Source organism: Lucilia sericata, unplaced genomic scaffold, assembly GCF_015586225.1.
Source record: "Lucilia sericata isolate MDLA Ls3-8-SP2 unplaced genomic scaffold, ASM1558622v1 Contig000490F_arrow, whole genome shotgun sequence".
Classification (NCBI taxonomy): domain Eukaryota; kingdom Metazoa; phylum Arthropoda; class Insecta; order Diptera; family Calliphoridae; genus Lucilia; species Lucilia sericata.
In genome coordinates, this window is record NW_023994504.1 from 39,804 (window position 1) to 60,802 (window position 20,999).

Consider the following 20,999-nt stretch of genomic DNA (forward strand, 5'->3'; position numbering starts at 1 on the left):
TACAGTATTGTTCGAAACCTATGAAATTTTCCATTATAAACTGATCAAAGTCCTATAAATTAAGTTCACAAATGTTTTACTTAATACTAATTAATTGTATCTATAAAAGTTTAATAGCATTTACACCAATTAATAAAAAAGGAAATGTTAAGTTTGACAAAATGCAACAACTAAAAGAGCGACTCCACCGGAAACAATGTCATTAAATTTGATCCTGTTAAACCCATGGACATTTCAAATGGCTTTCAAATTAGTGCAATGTTTAGGAACTCAATGATTTGGATAGTATTGAAGTTGGCTATTTTATTGAAGGTCGTTAAAAGTTCTTAATATGGAAGTGTCATGTGGCACTAATGTCCATCTGAAATATAACAGGAAATGCTTTTTTATATAGAATGACTTGGGTATGGGGCGTACTATGTAGGTCGCATGGATAAAGCAATGCAAAATTTTGAGTTTAGCTCATAGATATTACTACATGTAACAAATTTCAAGAAATTTGCTCTATGGAAAGAGAAGGAAAAGTTTTTTTGTTTAGAAAAATACTGTACATACTATCAAATTAACTTGTTAATAGCAATTGTTGGAGAATTTCATAGTTTGAATTTTTTTTAATCCCTATGTGCAATTGTCTTTTGAGTTGGTTGATATTAAACAATAACAAAAAACAGCTGCATACAAAATCTACTTTGTTCGAATACAATGGCACGAGTACAGTGCAGGTCATGAATGAGTACTCGTACAATAGATTGTTGGTGTGTTTGTGTGAGTGGGTGCACAACGTTTACAATAGATGTCATGCCTTTGCATATTAAATGACATCCGGTTAATGGCAACGAAATCAAAAGCAAAATATAAACAACAACAAAAAAACAACACAAACGCCGAAACAAAAAATGTGAATAAAACCAAAGCAAAACACGAGACACATGAATGTGTGTTGATCTCGTGCTGCTTGACGTTTATCATGTATGCATGTTTGTGTGTGAATGTCTGTTTAAATGATAAGACAAAGAGTGAGGTTTTAGGATGTTAAGAGAAAAATCGTGACAGCATAAAATCATAAAACCACATGCATTAAGGAAATGGGCGGGATGGGAGCATAACAACACAGATAAAAAATGTAAATACAAACTAACGTTTACTCACGTATTTACGAGTACAACCAAAAACACAATAAACAAATTGTTTTATTTTGTAATTCGTATTGTTTGTGTTAGAAAAACCATGCAATAGCATTGTGTCAAAACAAAGCACAATACTGTGTGAAAATTTGAAAAAATATAATTACATTTTAATAATTAAATAAAAAATATGCAGCAGCAATAAAAATGAAATGAAAAAAGGCTTAACCTCATCAGAAAGTAAATGGCAAAAGAAACAAAAGTAAATAAGGAAAAAAAGAAAGCCACAAAGTAAAAAGTTAAAAGAATGTTATGCCCGAAAGTAGGCTATAAAATACATATATAATTCTTTAGAACGTTGTAGCAGCAAAAAAAGTACTAAGGAGAAAATGCCTAAATTTAAATTTCAAATACGTTTCGATATGTGATGAATTTGTTTTTTTTTTTCTTTTTGTTGTAGTTTTAATTTTTATTAGTTCAAAATGTTTAAAACAACTATTAATTGTATTTGTTGTTTGTGCAACATAAAAAAATAAAAAACGGAATAGTGCTGTGATATTTTTTTTTCGTTTGTGGTATTTTTGACATTGTTGTTTTTGTAAGGCAACATGGCTGCTGTTGCTGGCCTATATGGTTTGGGCGAGGATCGCCAGCATCGCAAGAAACAACAGCAGCAACAGCAACATCAGCTCGAGCAACGCGAACAGAAAGAGGAACAAAAGAAATTAGCGGAACGTAAATTGGCCAGAGATCAACAGCAATATTTGAAAGATCAGCAGAGGCCATCATTTGACGGGTGATGTATTTTCTTTAAATATTTATTTGTTTTTTTTTATATTTATATTCATATTAATGATCTCATACAAAAGTTGTCACTGGACATGGTTACGGCTATCATATATTGATCCAATAGAAATCTCTCAAATATATTATTATCACATTGAAGATCATAATATTGTTATAGGATACGCAAATATAAAAATTATTGCACCAAACATTATTGCAACAGTCATTTGAACTTTAAATAATATGGTTACAACAACTAGAAATGTACTAGAAATGATGTTCAATCGATAAATTTATTATTTTTCTAATGTAATAGTTTGAAAAACTTAATATTAACTTATTACTCTTGTAAATGGTACTAAAAGAAACTAAATTATAACTGCTTATAGTAGCACTAATATCCAAATGAAAAAATGTGTCATTAATTTATTATGCTTCATTGGGTAGTGTGCAATGCGAAGAGTAAAATAAAAACATATGAAAAGAAGTTTTCTTTTCAAAATAATTACATGTCAATGGATAGACTGTGTTCTTGTTGAAATATAGGTTCCTTAAATTTCTTAATACTTTTCTGTTTGTTTTTTTTTTCATGTTTCGTTAGCATATTTACTCGCAACATCAAATGGTTTATTATATACTTTTAATGTCTATACAATATAGCACATTATCCTTATTAAAGATAATTACAATTTAAAATTCTTTGTGCTCTTTTTTTTCTTCAGTTTTTGAAAAACATTATTGTTATTGTTCCTTGATTATACAATAGTTGTTACATAATGAAACGAAATAAATAAACAAAAGAATGAATGAGTAAAGAAAATGGAAAAGACAAATATGAAACACATTTAAGACAAATGGTCGTCTGTTAAGGGAAACAAGAAGCACCAACATCAGCAGAGGGAAAAATTACTTTCATTAAAACTCATCACAGTCAGTTTGAAGAGTATGAGTATATTAGGGTGTTCCGTGGCTCACTTTTTGGGGGAATACCTCTAATGTACTAAATACAAAAAAATTAAAAAACTATTTTTTTGTCCTCAGTTTCCTACCTGCGATTCAAAATCTTCATCTCAGTGCAATATGTTCAAAAAATTTTCGACAATCTTTTTGAAATGTGTCTCAAAAATTTCGTAATTTTGAGCTTATTGCGGAAAAAATAATTAAAAAATTAAAAAAAAAAATCTGAAATGGACCAACCAAACGCTAAATTTTTTTTTTAATTTTCTGTATAAGCTAAAATCACGACAATTTTGACATCTCTTTCGATAAAAAGCAAAAAACCCGAAAACGAAATAATTTTATGGACCAAATTTTCCCATACACAGCTAAAAATTACTGAATTTTTAAAACCCATTTAAAAAATTGAAGTTATTTTATTTTTCAAAAATTACCAGAGGTCAGGATTTTCAATCGCTGGAACTGAGGACCATTCAAAAAGAATTATTTTTTATTTTTCTCGTGTTTAGTATGTACATTGATACGCATCGATTGGGAGGTATTGTTACATAAAATTCTTAAAAAGGCTATTCCTCGGGGCTCTCTAATATACATTAGAGGTGTCCACAAAATACAGATTTTGCTCAGATATTTTTTTTTTAATTTTTTTGAACACCTCTTATATACGTACAACCTACACAGACAAATCTATTACTGCGTTATACAATTATTTGATGACACTACTATTACAACAATAACAAAAACTAAAATGAAACAAGAAAATAGAGAAAAAGTTAATTTTTCTTAATAGCTATATGGGAGGGAATGTGAGTGGGTGAGTGTTGTTATTGCCAGCAATTGCAAGAGTGCAATTTTATGTGATTTACAAAAACAAGACTAACAGCAAGTCATGTACACAAATTCAGCTATAAGGAAATGAGAAAAACTGTTAGGAATTGTTTTTGTTATTGTACTTGTTTTCTTTTTAGTTTTTTTTTTACTTCCTCATAGTTTAACTGCACGAAAAAATGTTGACAATTCATTTTAATTGTAGCTTTAACAAATATTATGGTACAATGGCACGTGATGTCTCTAAGCTTAGAGCGAACAAACAAAATAACTCCCTAAAGGACAACGCCTTATTTTTGCTTTCTATTATAAGATTTTGATGTGAAAATTTAGTTGTTTCTTTAAAATTGCTATTTGAATATAAGTATTTAACTTGACATTTAGCTTGTTTCTTTGAAGATGAACAGAAATGCTAAAAACATTAGGAGAAGAAGAATACACTGGTTATAGACGATTACTAGTTGGAATCGATTTTGATTTTACCATTACATAATTGATTTAAAAGCATTAGTTATAGCAAAAAAATTGCTTTTCCGTCCATATCCTGATACCAGCTTCTTTAAGTGCAAAATTATGTTTAAATTATTTATAAACTTTTCAAGCATTTGATTATTAAACTGTCCTGTTTTTGTTGAAATTTTTTGTTTGTTTTTATATTGATTTTATTTTATTTGCAATGTACTTTAGTAGATTATGGCCATTTCCATGAGAAGGTCTACTTAGATTGAGCAAATAAACACACTTTTTTTTTATTAACAGAATTTTATATATACTATTCTATCATAGGATTTTTGTAATCATCGGACCTCATCCCCCCATCCAAAGTATTTTTTTCAAAGTAATTACTTGAAAGACCATATCTTACTTATAAATACTAGTATGGTTGTGTGGTTTTGTCGAAATCGGCGTTTGAATTATTGCCCAAGTGTGTTCGACGGTCGCATTCGACATTTTTGAAAAACACTTATTCAATTATGCTGGTTTTTGTTTACAATGATTTATTCGACATAAAATTTCGACGTTTTGGTTAAATCACTTAGTAAACGAATTATGTAAAATCCGGTAATTGAATTCATATAATTCAAATAGTATATGCATAATTTAAATAAAGTAAAATTTCATATTTTAAATTATTTTGTTTTTGAAATATGCCTGACATTTTAATTAAGAAAGAACTCTTTAATTTTTCTTAATATTCCAAAAAACTTATCAAAAGTTTAAAATAAATTTAAGAAGACTAAAATTTATTTACAAACAAACTCAAATCGTTAAGTAACCTAATTTAACGTTAATTTATTATTTTTTTTTTCTCTTTTTTACCTCTGTTGAAATGAATGTTAAAAAATTATAGTAAAAAGGAAAAAATAAATATATAGAAAAAGTACATAAACTAAAAAATGTAGGAGCGTTGATGCCACATGCCCAAACAAACAATCATGCACTCATTAGTACATACAGATTTAAGTATTTGCACAATTTCTCTTTTGCTTCTTTTTTTCCTACAAAGACATCACATCAAATACCAAATACACCGGCGAACATTTTAATATGTGAACTTGCTACTTGTTTTGAAAGAAACTTGGTTTTTTCTAACTTTGTTAGAGAACAAACATCTTACAAACAATTGGCGTTTTTGTAGATTTATTTTTAGAAAAATCTTAAAAGTTTTAAAGGTTGGTTAACCTGATTCCAATGACCTGCAGTGTATCTACGTCATACATTCATATTTAAACACCAGCTACATACACATATCTAGATAGTTTTATATGTTTGAATGTATGTACGTTTCCATATTATATCCCTGAGAGATGATGCGGTGTATATTTTTCCTTTCTGTTGTTGTTATTGTATATATAAACACAACCGAGCCGAACGGATCTGAGCTGAGTTTTTGTTCATGTGGAAGTAATGATGTTTTAAGTGAAAAATGTAAAAATTGTAAATAAAAAATCAGGGGCAGTAACTGGTTGCTTATCTGGGTTAAGTATAAATGATGTTTAAAGATGAATAAGAAGAAATATCTTTTATTTTATTTTATTATTTTACAATTTCAAAACTACAAAAAAAGTCTAAAAACTAGTTCTTAATTAGAAAACTTTTATGTTGGTGAAAATAAGATTTTTAACTTCTAATGTTGAAATTAAAACTATTTAGAAAGCACAGCAAAGTTAAACTAAACTAAATTGTATCTAAATATGTATTTTTACTTAAGCAGTAGAATAAAATGTTTATCTCTATAAGCAGCGACAGCTGACGGTTTATATAAGAAGTGTAACATTTGTTTGTTAAAGAACACAATAATAATAAAAATAATACAAAAAAATTTGATTTCATGACCTTGACTATATGGATAAATAGGAAAGTGTGTGTGTATGAGTGTTATTGGTCTGTTAGTGTGCGTAAAAATTACCAAAGTCGTGTTATACCAATGGCAATAACAAACCAAACATTTTCAAGAACAACGAAAATGACAAAACAAAGAAATTTTATTACCCAACCCATAGACAAATACATATATTTTTACATACACTTAAGGACAGAAAAATAGTTGTGTACTATTTTCATTTTAAAATAATAGAAATCGCATAACTATTAGAGTTTTTAAATTTAAGATATTGGATAATATTCGAGCTAAATTCCAATAGAGAATAGGTAATAAATCTTAATGTAAAACATTACTCTCATCATATGACTTACACGTTTTTTCCGCCTTCGTATGTTATGTACTTACATACTCATGCAAGATATTCTTTATGTAAAACTGTAAATTGTGTGTCCTAATTGGAAACAAAGACTAAACAGATAAGAGTGTTACATTCGGTTAGCCGAATCTTACATTCCACCATCAAATCGTATGCCTATAAACATCAGGGTAATATTTGGAATATGGCTTAAGTTAATTATGGACCGAGCTCCTTCGTATTTTTAATTCAGTCATGAGCGTAAAAGTAATTTTTTGAAGGGGACCTTATATGGAGCCAATTATGGACCGATTCTCATAGAATGTGGTAGAGAGATTTTGGCTCATATGAAACCTATTTATGTCGCTAGACTCGTATTTTTAAAACGTTCATGACTTTTAAAGCTGTTTTTCGGGGGGCAACTTGTATGAGGGCAAAATTTTGACCGATAATGCCCATTTTCAAAACCTTACCTATAGGGAATATACAGACAAACGGACACACGGACGGACATGCCTATATCGTCTTAGAATTTAATAAGGACCCTGAAAATATGTATATACTTTTGTGGATCTATGACTAATATTTCGATGTGTTACAAATGGAATGACAAACCAATATACTACCCATATTTTTTACACTCTGAAGGCAAATGCTACATTGTTCGTTTAGAAGTCTCACTATTATTACACTATATGTGTGTAAAAATAAAAAATAGGAAAAACCTAGCAGTTTTACAGATTAACTGTTTTCACTAATATTTAAATAATTAATTATTAATTTCTTTAGCTACAAATATTGTCTAATACGGGGTAAAGTACAAACTTCTTTTTACATTTCACTTTCAGATTGCTTATTTGTCTGAATTTTCTAAAAAGACTCCTAATTTTGCTGGGATATTACTTTTTTTACTTGTAACATATATAAAATATTATATGGTTGTGACGTAATGGTTGCTTTCTTTTTTTTTTGTTAAACCAAATACAAATTGAAATAAACACAATACGAAAAGAAGAGGGAAAAAATAATATTATCTTAAAAAGGGCCCGTTCATTGAATGAGTTTGTTGTGTATTTATTATAATTACAAATGTATAAAAATGAACCTCATCTACATACATACATATGTGTCTCCCACTGGCCTCAACTGCTTCTGCTGCTGTGTTTCGGCTCTTTGAAATCCCTAAAACAACCAAAAATAGGCATGTATTTGTTTGAGTGTAATTTTCTTCTATTATTTGGCATTTTGCCAAATACAAGAAAAAAAAGCAGCACTTTTTAGTTGTTAAAAAAACGATAATAAGAAAAGTTTTATTATTTTACTCTCTTTATTTTTTTACGAGTATACATATTGCAATGGCTCCAGTTTTATGTTGAATGACAGTTTTAACGCTGTGTTACAATTCTGTATGCAATTTTTAGAGACAGCATCAGGATAAGAAAAATTACACAGAAGTTTCCTTCTTTTGAACAGTTTCATTTTAGTTGAAATGTGAATTAACTACCACTATGCAACACTTTTCGTTGTGGTCTACCATTATTATTATTATTTTTTTTTTTTTCGATCACTTGAGGCAAACTTTTTATTTCTTTGTTGGGAATTACGATTTTTGTCTTTTCAGTATGATGGAAATTAATGGTTTCACTTACTTTTTTATGTTAATATATTGAAAAATTCTTCTAGTAATTCTAGTAGTATAAAAAATCATCATAAAACATAGCAAGTTAAATTTTGAAAGGATTGTTACCCAAAACACAATTTTGCTTTCCATAAAGAGTATGTACATAGGTCCTTTCAAACTAACTAACACTTCTCTCAAATTTTTAAATACTCAAAATTGTAAAAAAATAGGATTTAAAAAAAATATTATTTAATGATTCTATAGATTATATTGAACTGGACCTTATGAAATATGGGTCTGGACTGAAAAATTATATCCTCTGATTTAAAGAACTTATTTATATTGTTTTTATTGCGTAATGCTACTCAGTTTTACCGGAACAGTGTATGTATGTGAATAAGTATTTGATAATATTCTAATAAAAACGACAAAAAGAAGAAACTAATTTCAATCTAAAAATAATGTTTTGAAAAAATTAAATCTTAGTTCAAAACCACTTCGTTTATTTAAGAAATGTTTCTAAAAAATAAAAATTGTTTTACAACAAAGCAAAAAAAATTTATGGTTGTGTTATAAATATTTTGTTGTTTCTACTTGGCGCCACAAAAGACAATCAACCACAATCATGACGTTTACATGAATGTGTATTAGAGTGGTCCTTTTATATGAAGTCCAAAACATATGCAGCCGAATAAAGAATAACTAGAATCATAGTATCCTTTATATAGTATTAGCTGACATTATATAAGAGCTCCCTATTATATTTTGTGCGATTTCTTTTGGATGGTATTTATTTTGTTGGTCGGTTAGTTAGTTGGTTGGTTTGTTGGCTTTCGAAGATTTAACTTGTTATTATTTTAATTGTTGTTTTTGTTGTATGTGGTTACTTAGTTTACAATGCATCACTGTAACTAAAAGACGCCAATACTTGGAATTTGGCTATTCTATTTTGATGCCACATTGTCTGTTAACGAATATTTTGTTTTTATAACAAAACTAAAATTTTATATTTTTTTATACTTATAAAATCAAATCAAGCAGGGAAAATTACATGTACCCAGCAAAAAATATATAAAGTATATAAATACATAAGGACAATATACCACAATTTATCATTCTGGGGAAGTGATGTTTGACAATTTCAGAAAAGTGATTATAATACGAATTTATTGGAATTTGTTTTTATGTAGTTACACAACAACTATTTCTCTACTTATATCATAACACTATTCCCAACTATTAATAAAATATAGACATTTAGTTTTTTAAATGAAAGTTTAAATTTCTTATCCATAATTATTCTCTGTTCAAATAACTATATTAGTCGTTATAAAATATACATATTATACCATAGATGATTATAAAACCATAGAGATGTCTGATACAATTAAATTCATGAACATTGTACTTTTTCCTAGTCAACATTTCTATATTCAACATCTAAGACCTTATAAAAGTTATTGAATAACCAATTAAAACGCCCTCACTCGTTAACATGCTTCCATTTACTAGTATATCCGTTTTCAGTTTTTGCTTTAAATAACTTTCATTTCTTTTAATGCAAAAAAATATTTTCGGTATGTTTTTTGCATAGAATTAAAATATGACTGCCTACATTGCAGGTTTGCTGGTATTTTCCCGCTAATATACAAATGGTGATTGTGCAAATTCACCCGCATAAATCGGTAGACCTGTAGACATGACTGTACTGATGACGCACAGTATACTGTTTTCATACAATGACAGGCTAAAAATAGAAGGAGTTATTCTAGAGTAACAAAATTTATCTCAGTTATACAAATTCATTGTATTTAATAAAAAAACAACGGCCTTCCTCTTCAAATAGTACGTATGTATAGTGTAAAAATATTACCTATGTTCTATATAAAAGACCGATCCTCCTAGAATTTCATGTGACAGCTTTAAAGAATTAAGTAATTGATTGATACAGTTTATTTTGCTGTTATACTTTTCTAAAGGATTCAGATCCGAATATAATCTATGATTTTCTTTATCACATCTGGTATTTGAGATATTGTGTCCTGAGGTTTAAAAAAAATGAGACGTTTAGTTAAACCTAAAAGCTTATATTACTACTTATTATAAAGGGGCTCAGTTGCTTTTTTCTATGGTGATATTAGTTAGTCATTCATAACTACTGGGTATGTCTTGGCAGCATGCATATGTATATACTTATAATATACGGATAATAAGGAAAAACAAACTGCAGTTGCTAAAACGCCGAAAAAAATAAATGCTCAAACAAATTAACACTTCTTAAATAAGCAAGTAGGAAAATCCTACAAAATATTAAACTACCAAAGTTTATTATTCCTCTCACTTGATGTTTTTTTTTGGCGTAAGTTCAATTTGAAATATGGATACAAACAAATTTTAAAATAGTTTTTCTAGTACTTAAAAATAAAATGTTTAAATTAAAATAATTTTCACTTTTAATGTAATAAGTTTGTATATAGGCAAGTTTGTGTCAAGAACCCCAAATCAAAAATTCGATTTCGATGAAATTTGCATAAAAGTTAGTACAATTGGATAGTAGGCCAGGCACAAATTTTAGAGGGGGTCAAAGTTTGACATTTTGGTCATACAGGGTTTTATTCAATTGAGTGTAATTTTTTACCTATTCGTCCTAGCAAAAATTGTCCAAAGGAGTTCCGATAGTTATTTCTTTATTGTTTCCAAAATTCTTTTTAATTTTTTTTAATTTTTAAAAAGTTTTCTTTTTTTCAAAAATTCCGTTTTTTTTTTTTTTTGTTCAGAAGAAAGCTTATACAATTTCCTTTGAGGGCTTTATAGTCCAATAATGGGATGCGAGTGGGATATTTGGCAAAAATAGCTATCTGAACTCCTTTTGACAATTTTTGCTAGAACCAATAGGTGAAAAGTTACACTCATTTGAATAAAACCCAGTATGACCAAAATATCCCACTTTGACCCAATCTAAGTCCGGCAGTTCTTGACCGATAGAGCTTAAAATTTGTGTCTGTGCCTACTATCCAATAGTACACACCTTGGTGCAAATTTCATCCAAATCGGAAGACATCAATTTTAAAAGTATGATCACTTTTTTATAACATAGGCTATTTTTAAACCTAAAATTAAAAACAAGTAAGAAAGTATAGTCGGGCGTGCCGACCATATGACACCCTACACCAGTTATGAATATTAAATGTGATTTATTTTTCATAATAAAGCATTTATCTTCAATATTCCCTTGTTCCGATACATTTAAGCAATTTATGGATGAAAAACTAATTTTCTGAAAGAGGCTTTATATGGGTCTAGGGGCAAATATGGACCAAGCCCGATAAAATTTTGTGAATATATTTATATTTACATAATATTTTATTGTGCTGAATTTCATCGCGATATTTGTGTTTATAAGTTAATTTTGGACATTCAAGTAATTTTCTGAAGGGGACTTTGTATGGGAGCTAGGGTCAAATTGAGCCCGATCTTTATGAAATTTGGCAGGGTCATCAAGACTTCTATAAAAGTTAGTTGTGCCGTATTTTATCGATATATCTGTATATTTAACATAATTATGAGCTCAGAAGCCCTTTTCGGGGGTTCTGTTTTATGGGGTCTAGGTGAAATAATGGACCGATTTTAACCATTTTCAATAGGCCTCCTTGGTCCTTGGGTCAAATAAAACGTGCGTGCCAAATTTCATCCAATTATCTTGAAAATTTCGACCTGTACCTTGCGCACAAGGTTTACATGGACAGCCAGCTAGACGGACGGACGGACGGACATAGCTTAATCGACTCAGAAAACGATTCTAAGCCTACCAATCGGCTTTACTACTTTAAGGTGGGTGTAGGGCGAATATTTTTGTATGTTACAAACATCAGCACAAATCCAATATACCCTCCAAACTCAAGTGGTGTAGGGTATAATTACAACTTTCAAAATTATATAAACAATTAATTTTAAAATCGTAATAATTGATTAAAAAAAATATATTTGGAATAATCGTAATTAAGAAAAACCACACAAATATATTTCTCAATTAATTTGTGTCAAAAATGCCAATAAATATGTTCATAAATAGGTTAATTTACGTTTAAATTGAATGCAATTTTAAAAGTTTTTTCTTATGCATCTTTATTAATGCCATCCATTTAAATTTATATTATTGTTTCTGTCAATTTAAAAATTGTCTTTAAATTTTATTTTTAAAAATATACCCTTTATGTGCTCTGTTTCTTTTTTTCTCAAAAAAAGTTTATTCCCATTAGTAACATAAATTCACAGGACAGTTGACTTTTAGCAAATGCAAAACAATAGATAAAATAATGACAAAATAAATATTTTATCCTAGAAAATGAACTATTAAAAAATGTATTTTGCAATACATGTGTAAGTAAAATGTCCCAAAAATTAATATATAAATATTCTTGAATTGTAATATATTTTTTTAAATAAATTATCTGCTACTGATGTTTTCTTACACCAAAATAACATTAATATCGTTGTAACCGCTGCTGTGTCGAAACAAATATTGCAAATGTAAAACATGACACTAAAAATTTTATGTTTTATTTATTCACTCACTACTCTACTTGGCAGTTACACTTTCAGTAAAAAAAATGAAACAAAAACGAAAAAAGTCAACCAAACGTACATGCTCAAAAATTATACAAGAACCGGAAAAGCCTGCCATAGACATGGTTATTTTATTTTTAGAGTTTTTTTTATAATTTTATTTATATTACATGTACATTAGCGTGGTCCCGTTTGTATAGTGGAAAAATAAGGTGTCAAGCTGGTTCTTTAATAAAATGAAAGTTTAATCGATTTGTTGAAGCGTTTCTCAAAATATCTTTTTCAAGGAATAAAACGATACTTTTTCATATTAATATCCAATGAAAGGTCTTTGAGAGACGATTTCAAGGACATAACTTTTCTTACATTTTTACAAATGTTGTAATTTTTCGGAAAAATTGTAGATTTCTCATGGAATTTAAATTGTTTCATTATAATCCACATATAATTCTACCGAAACGGTTTTGGAAATTCGATATGTTTTGTATTTTATTTAAAATTTCTCACCGATATCTAACTTACATCATTACTTAGTGTACATCAGTATACGGGAAATTTCAATAGCTTTACATTGATATATGTATAATAATTTAACGTTTCATTTTTCAATTATTGGAAAAATTGTAAAATTTCGTCTCTCAAAGACCTTTCTTTCATATCTTTCATTTCTATGAAATATTAAAAGAAATCATGAAAACCTCAAAAAATAGACCTTTTAATACCCTACACCACTATAGTTGGGAGGGTAATATGCTTTTCCGCAGATGTTCATAACACCTAAAAATATTGGTTCTGCAACCACCTTAAAGTATACCAATCGGCTAAGAATCACTTTCTGAGTCGATTTAGCTATGAAAGTCTGTGTGTCCGTGTAAACCTTGTGATAATTTGATGAAATTTGGCACATGCTCTTCTTCTGACCCAAGGACGAAATTGGTTAAAATCGGTTATTTCGTATAGCCCCCGTACAACCAACAGGGCTTTTGAGCTCATAAATATGTTAAATGTTCTTGTATCACTTCAAAAAACTTAGTTTTATATAAGTCTTAATAATACTGCTGATTATCGTATTGATCGGGCCTCATTTGACCTTATTCCCCATACAAAGTCCCTTTCAGAAAATGACTTGATGGTCAAAATTCACTTATAAACACTAATATCACGATGATATTAGTTTTATAAGCCCTCTTTTAGAAAATCCCTTTTTTGCCAACAAAATATTAAAATATTTCTAAATGAAGGTAAAAATTAAATTTAATATTTTATTATTAAAAAATAATCACTAAGAATTTATAATCGCCCATGCCCGACTATAAATTCTTAGTTGTTATCTTTAGATATAACTATTCAAATATTGAAGTCAGGACAAACATTTTGAGAAATCATCTTAAAATGAACTAGAATTTTTGGCGGGAACATAGCAACTTTTCTTTGTGACCACCCTATTGTACATGAATATATATATGTAGATATGTATGTATGTATGTATGTATGTATGTATGTATGTATGTATGTATGTATGTATGTATGTATGTATGTATGTATGTATGTATGTATGTATGTATGTATGTATGTATGTATGTATGTATGTATGTATGTATGTTTGCATGAGTGTGTATGAGTGCACATATACATACATACTTAACAAAATAAAAATGCTATAAAAACGTTTACACAGCATGAAGCGACATGAAAATTATGATAGATACTGTACATTCATACATACTTATACTAGTTGGTGATTTATTTTCCTAAAGCAATAAAAATGCACTATGTATGCTAGTTAGCAATGTATAAAATAACCAAAAATATTTGTAATCTACTATTTTAAAAATATAATTGAAATAGTATAAAATATTAATATATTACAATTATATGTTTTTCTATCTAAAAGCTAAATTCGCTATTACAAAAAATATCTGATACATACGAATTTTTATACCTCCATTAAATGTTTTTATAAAGCCTATAATCCCTAAATGTCCTTATAATATTAATACAAAACTGTACTTTCTATACTTAATTAATCGTTTGGAAAAAAAATATTGACCAAATCTATAAAAGGAAACTTTTTATAGATTTTGTTAAAAGAAATAAATTTTTTGTGTTTAAATACGCCTTCTTTATGCCTATGAGTTTGAAAGTTAATCATTGGCAAAAATAATAAAGGACACTTGAAATACTATTTTTAAAACATCAAAAGGATTTAGAAATGTAAAACAACACAAAAACGGTAATACATATTTTGCTATATTTTCGCTTGATGAAAAAAAATAGAAAATACAACAAAAATAACTTCAATGCAAAACCTAATAGAGCACTATGGGCTGATAGCAAAGCAAATATAAAACTGAAAATTATTTATGCTATATGTATGTTGTTGTTTTTAGCCGTAAACTTCTTGTGTATAAATGTTTACTCCAGAAAATTGATTTCAACAATCGATTTTTAATATTCGGTTCCGCTACATATGTATATTTCTTTGTCATATTATATACACCCCCCATATATACTTAGTAAATTAATTTCTTTTATAAATATTTCAAATAAATCGTTAGATATATTCTGGCGACTTATTAAATATATTAATTATAAAAATAATTTAAACCAAAAAGGTCTTAAAATTGTGTAAACTGTATCCATGGCCATCTGTCTCTTTCTTATTGTTTTGTGGATTTTTTTGCATGCCAATTTAGAGGAAAAAATTAAAGGTCGAAAAGTTCAAAATTATCGACAAAATAGGATAAAAATTACATATTCAAAAAGATGCAATTTACATGTCTTCTTATGTTGTTCGCTGCAGAGAGAAAGAGAGGTAAAATCCGACAGGTAAACTGTTGACCTAGTGTCATTATGTGTTGTGCCATCATCATAACGATAACATTGTCATAACTCTTTAGTAACGTTTTAAAAGTGTTTTTTGTGATTTTTATGATGACGATGTTACTGTTTATTGATAATATTTTACACTCAAGGTTCTTTATGATGATGTGAACTTACAATATATACATACACACACGAACATTGACTGGGTTAATAAATAGTTATTGGCTTCACTTGATATGATATGTAGCGTTAGTTACATACATATATTCCACTTCAGACATGATTCTAATGTTCTTTTCGTATATACGAGAATGTGTGCATCTGTTATTGTGTAAATGTGTGTTTATCTGTTTTTGTAGTAAATGTAAAATAAAGTGATTGTTTTGATAAATATGCAAATTATTGCATAAATATTTTAGTAAAAATACATGCGCCGTATGTCAACTGTACTTGCTGCTTCTCTTGTACATATATACAGTGAGTAACAAAAATAATCTCTGTTATCCATTTTATAGTTCAAAGTTTTGTGTCTAATATTTACACATGTGGCTGAATGAATGAGGTTCATTGCTATGAAGGATGTTTAACCATTGTGGATAACACAATTTTGCCCAAAATAGTCTTAGAGAACTTGAAGCACTGGGCCTCTTTTCCCAAATTACTATTCGGTCATCAGTAAGAACTTAAATTTTTTTACTGCAAGCATTTATAATAACATTTTTACTCTTTGGAAAAATTTTCCAAAAGTTGCTTATAATAGGAAATTTTTAAAATTTTCTTTGATCCCCGCTGTTGGTATGTTAATGTATTTAGACAAAAAATTAAGTTTTATTATTAATTTTTAATAAAAAATTAGTTCATTAAATGTGAAAAAGAGAAATTTTAATTAAGGAAATTTAATATTTAAAGAAGAATAAAAAAGAAATCCTGTTTGTGTTACACAAATTTATGTAGGTCATATTCATAACAAAATAACTACATTCACGTACTTAGTAATTCCCTGCGCTGTAATGTAGTATATTTTAGAAAATACATGAAGTACAGATGAATATATACCAAACATAACAAAGAACACAATTTAGGATGTCATCCAAATGACCGTTTACCACCATTTTCGCAACGTCGTAAACAACAATAATAACAACTACAATAGCATAATAAAGCAACAAAAAGTTCATCATTCATCTTCATAATCGTCACATTAAAATTTGTGATGTTGTAGTATCCGTTGGGCAACAAATAATGTTTGTGTTTCATTAACACAGTTTTGCACTTTTATTTGCAATCTGAAGAACACACACATACATATGCCTTTGTAATAGAAACAGGATGTTTGTATTCATATAATTTCTCTCATACACACACACATATTTACGTTAAACAAGTAATTTTACTTAAACACGTTATTTGAACTAATTTTTTATTTGTTTCTTTCTTTACTATTTTTTTCCGTTTCCTGCATTCTAGCAAACATGCTTTCATTTGGTTCATTGTTGTGTGTTTGTCTTCTATTTACTTTATATTATGATGTTGCTGTAATTTTATTATCTTTACCTTTATCTTTTTATCATCTTTTTTCGTTTTTGTCTTATTTGTTGCGGCAAATGAAAATAGGTAAAATATTTGCTTCGTTTTATTTTGATTCTGATTTTCGCAAAGCTTTTTCCTTGTCTTCTGTCATACACAGATGTTAACTGCAACGCAACTGAAAATGTTAAAAAAAAACTTTAAGAACTTTTCATAACAGTTGCCTTAAAGCGCCATCTGTACGTTTACAGCTTCACTACACATCTGTTAGAGTTGAGTGTTGAATTTAACATTGCATATTTTGACAGCTTTGCATATTTCGTTGAATATTTTCATCTTGACTACTGATGCTGGAAGTGTCAAAGTGACAACTGGAATAAATGTCCTTAATAACAAGAATCCAAATTGAAAACAACATCAGCCAGACTTTTACCACCAATAAATCTGAGAATGAAAAAGAGGAGAAAATAAATACATCAATGAATGAAAATCCTTTTCAAGGAATTATTTTATTTTTAAAACCTTGAAATAGTTTCAATGAAGTTGTGTGTTTTTTTCTCCTTAATTGTGTACATTTTAGTTTAATGATTTTGTTGACATCACAGATCACATTGTGATTTAAAATAGGTTTCTACGTCATACGACTATTTATAGATTTATTCTACAAAATATGTTTTTTTATAAGAAATTGATTGATGATCATAAATAAATATAAATAATCGACCACTTTCTTCTATTCTATTTAAGATCCGGAAAATGAACTAGAACATATAAATAAGTAATGCCTGAAAACATTTGGATTATAAAACCTTAGAAAATGTTTGCATTTAAAAAATTTCAATAATACTGTGTGCGAAAATGACGCAGAAAAACACCTATAAAAAATAATCTGGTGATAAAGTGAAAAGATAGGTAAACATAGGGAGACACATCATTTGATGTTTGAATTGTCTCTGAAGCGATTTTGTTGAGGAATTGCAACTCGTCCACCCGTATATCTTTGGCTAAAACCAAAGATATACGCTGATTTTCAGCGTAATTTTTTTAGAAAGGACCCATAGCTACTGTTTGTTTAAAATTATTATCCAATAAACTGTAAGATTGAGATGATAGGAGTATTCACTGAAGGAAAACAATCATTTAACAGGAGCCTGTACCGCTATACCGAATCGTATATACCATAAAACGAATTCGCCCCTATAAACATCAGGGTGTTGTTTGGAATAGGGCTTAAGTCAATTTTAAGTAATTTTTGAAAATAAATACTTTATTCAGATTTTTATAACTATAAATTATAACCATAACCTGGTTGTCTGTAAGAGTTGTTATATGGTGGTTAGGGTCAATTATGGACCGATATTTGTTAGATAGATTCCAGTTAGTATAAAACTTATTTCTTTAAATTTTCATCGATTTTTTAATTCCGTCATGAATGTAAAAGCAATTTTCTGAAGGGGACCTTTTATATCGAGTTTCATCGTATTTTTAATAAGGAAAATCCTTTCTTGAAGAAGACCTTATATGGATTACCGACATATCACAATGTATTTCGGTGGGAATATTTCCTATAAAAATAGCTTATGTCGAATTCCATAACTAAACTCGTATACATATGTAATTAAAGTAATTTTCTGAAGGAAACCTTATATGGTGGATATAAGGTCCAATTATGGACCGAACCTTATAAATTTTTTTAGATAGATTTTGGTTTATACACAACAGTATTCCGTCTAATCTCATTGATGAAATGATCGCAGCAATGCTCGTTTAAGTAATTTTCTGAAGGTGACCTTATTGGGGATAGGGTCTATTATGAACCGATCCTCATGAAATTTGTTAGGTATATTTTAGCTCGTATAAAACTTATTTATGCTCAATTACGTCACTGTACTTGTATTTTTAAAAGAGTTATGACTGTTAAAACTGTCTTTCGGGGGCTATACGAAAACATGGGCCGGTATTGCCCATTTGCAAATAAACCTTACCTATAAGGAATATTTCTACCCTCTAGCTATTTCCATTCGGTCTATATAGAGCTTTCAACAGACAGACGGATATGGCTAGATCGTCTTAGAATTTAGTAAGGACCCAGAATATACTTTGTGGGTTTATAGCCAATATTTCGAAGTCTTACAAATGGATTGAAAAAATAAATATACACCCATCTTTTTTCATGGTGGGTATATGAACATTTGCCTTATTCGACAAAACTACAAAATAGTATTAGTCTTACAATAAACTACTTTGACTCAAAACTTTGTTTAGAAGCTTGTTTGGCCTAAGAATACACACAAAAAGCTGAATTTCTAAATATTATTATAAAATCCTATACTATAATATGGACAAGACTATACTAAAGAATAGACTATACTAAAGACTAGACTATAAACTGGACTATAGACTAGATTACAGACTAGACCATAGACTAGACTATAGACTAGACTATAGACTAGACTGTAGACTAGACTATAGACTAGACTATAGACTAGACTATAGACTAGACTATAGACTAGACTATAGACTAGACTATAGACTAGACTATAGACTAGACTATAGACTAGACTATAGACTAGACTATGGACTAGACTATAGACTACACTATAGACTAGACTATAGACTAGACTATAGACTAGACTATAGACTAGACTATAGACTAGACTATAGACTAGACTATAGACTAGACTATAGACTAGACTATAGACTAGACTATAGACTAGACTATAGACTAGACTATAGACTAGACTATAGACTAGACTATAGACTAGACTATAGACTAGATAGACTAGACTATAGACTAGACTATAGACTAGACTATAGACTAGACTATAGACTAGACTATAGACTAGACTATAGACTAGACTATAGACTAGACTAGACTAGACTATAGACTAGACTATAGACTAGACTATAGACAAGACTATAGACTAGACTATAGACTAGACTATAGACTAGACTATAGGCTAGACTATAGACTAGACTATAGACTAGACTATAGACTAGACTAGACTATAGACTAGACTATAGACTAGACTATAGACTAGATAGACTAGACTAGACTATAGACTAGACTATAGACTAGACTATAGACTAGACTATAGACTAGACTATAGACTAGACTATAGACTAGACTATAGACTAGACTATAGACTAGACTATAGACTAGACTATAGACTAGACTATAGACTAGACTATAGACTAGACTATAGACTAGACTATAGACTAGACTATAGACTAGACTATAGACTAGACTATAGACTAGACTATAGACTAGACTATAGACTAGACTATAGACTAGACTATAGACTAGACTATAGACTAGACTATAGACTAGACTATAGACTAGACTATAGACTAGTAGACTAGACTATAGACTAGACTATAGACTAGACTATAGACTAGACTATAGACTAGACTATAGACTAGACTATAGACTAGAGTATAGACTAGACTATAGACTAGACTATAGACTAGACTATAGACTAGACTATAGACTAGACTATAGACTAGACTATAGACTAGACTATAGACTAGACTATAGACTAGACTATAGACTAGACTATAGACTAGACTATAGACTAGACTATAGATTACACTATAGACTAGACTATAGACTAGACCATAGACTACAATATAGACTACGCTATAGACTAGACTATAGACTAGACTATAGACTAGACTATAGACTAGACTATAGACTAGACTATAGACTAGACTATAGACTAGACTATAGACTAGACTATAGACTAGACTATAGACTAGACTATAGACTAGACTATAGACTATACTATAGACTAGACTATAGACTAGACTATAGACTAGACTATAGACTAGACTATAGACTAGACTAGACTAGACTATAGACTAGAATATAGACTAGACTATAGACTAGACTATAGACTAGACTATAGGCTAGACTATAGACTAGACTATAGACTAGAATATGGACTAGACTATAGACTAGACTATACACTAGACTAAAATGTATGTATTTAACTCAAGGTCATTCATATGTATTTTTAGATGATTCCGTCAAATCAAAATTGTTTTTAATACAAATTTAAGTGCAAGTAGCCAACCAATTAA

General features: G+C 29.0%; 1 protein-coding gene across 8 annotated transcripts in view; it reads left to right on the forward strand.

Annotated features, from left to right (window-relative positions):
- LOC119605483 (potassium voltage-gated channel protein Shaker) overlaps nt 1-20,999 on the forward strand; it is a 122,070-nt gene that overhangs the window by 29,715 nt on the left and 71,356 nt on the right. For 6 of the 8 annotated variants that reach the window (XM_037958618.1, XM_037958619.1, XM_037958620.1 and 3 more), the window contains exon 2: nt 1,221-1,920. The exons of 1 other annotated variant lie outside the window; for it this stretch is intronic. In XM_037958618.1, coding sequence (XP_037814546.1) covers nt 1,733-1,920 — 188 coding nt within the window. In that variant the 5' untranslated portion in view covers nt 1,221-1,732. Of the gene's footprint in view, nt 1-1,220; nt 1,921-20,999 lie in introns of those variants that run through there. One more of the 8 variants, XM_037958621.1, reaches the window with a different exon arrangement.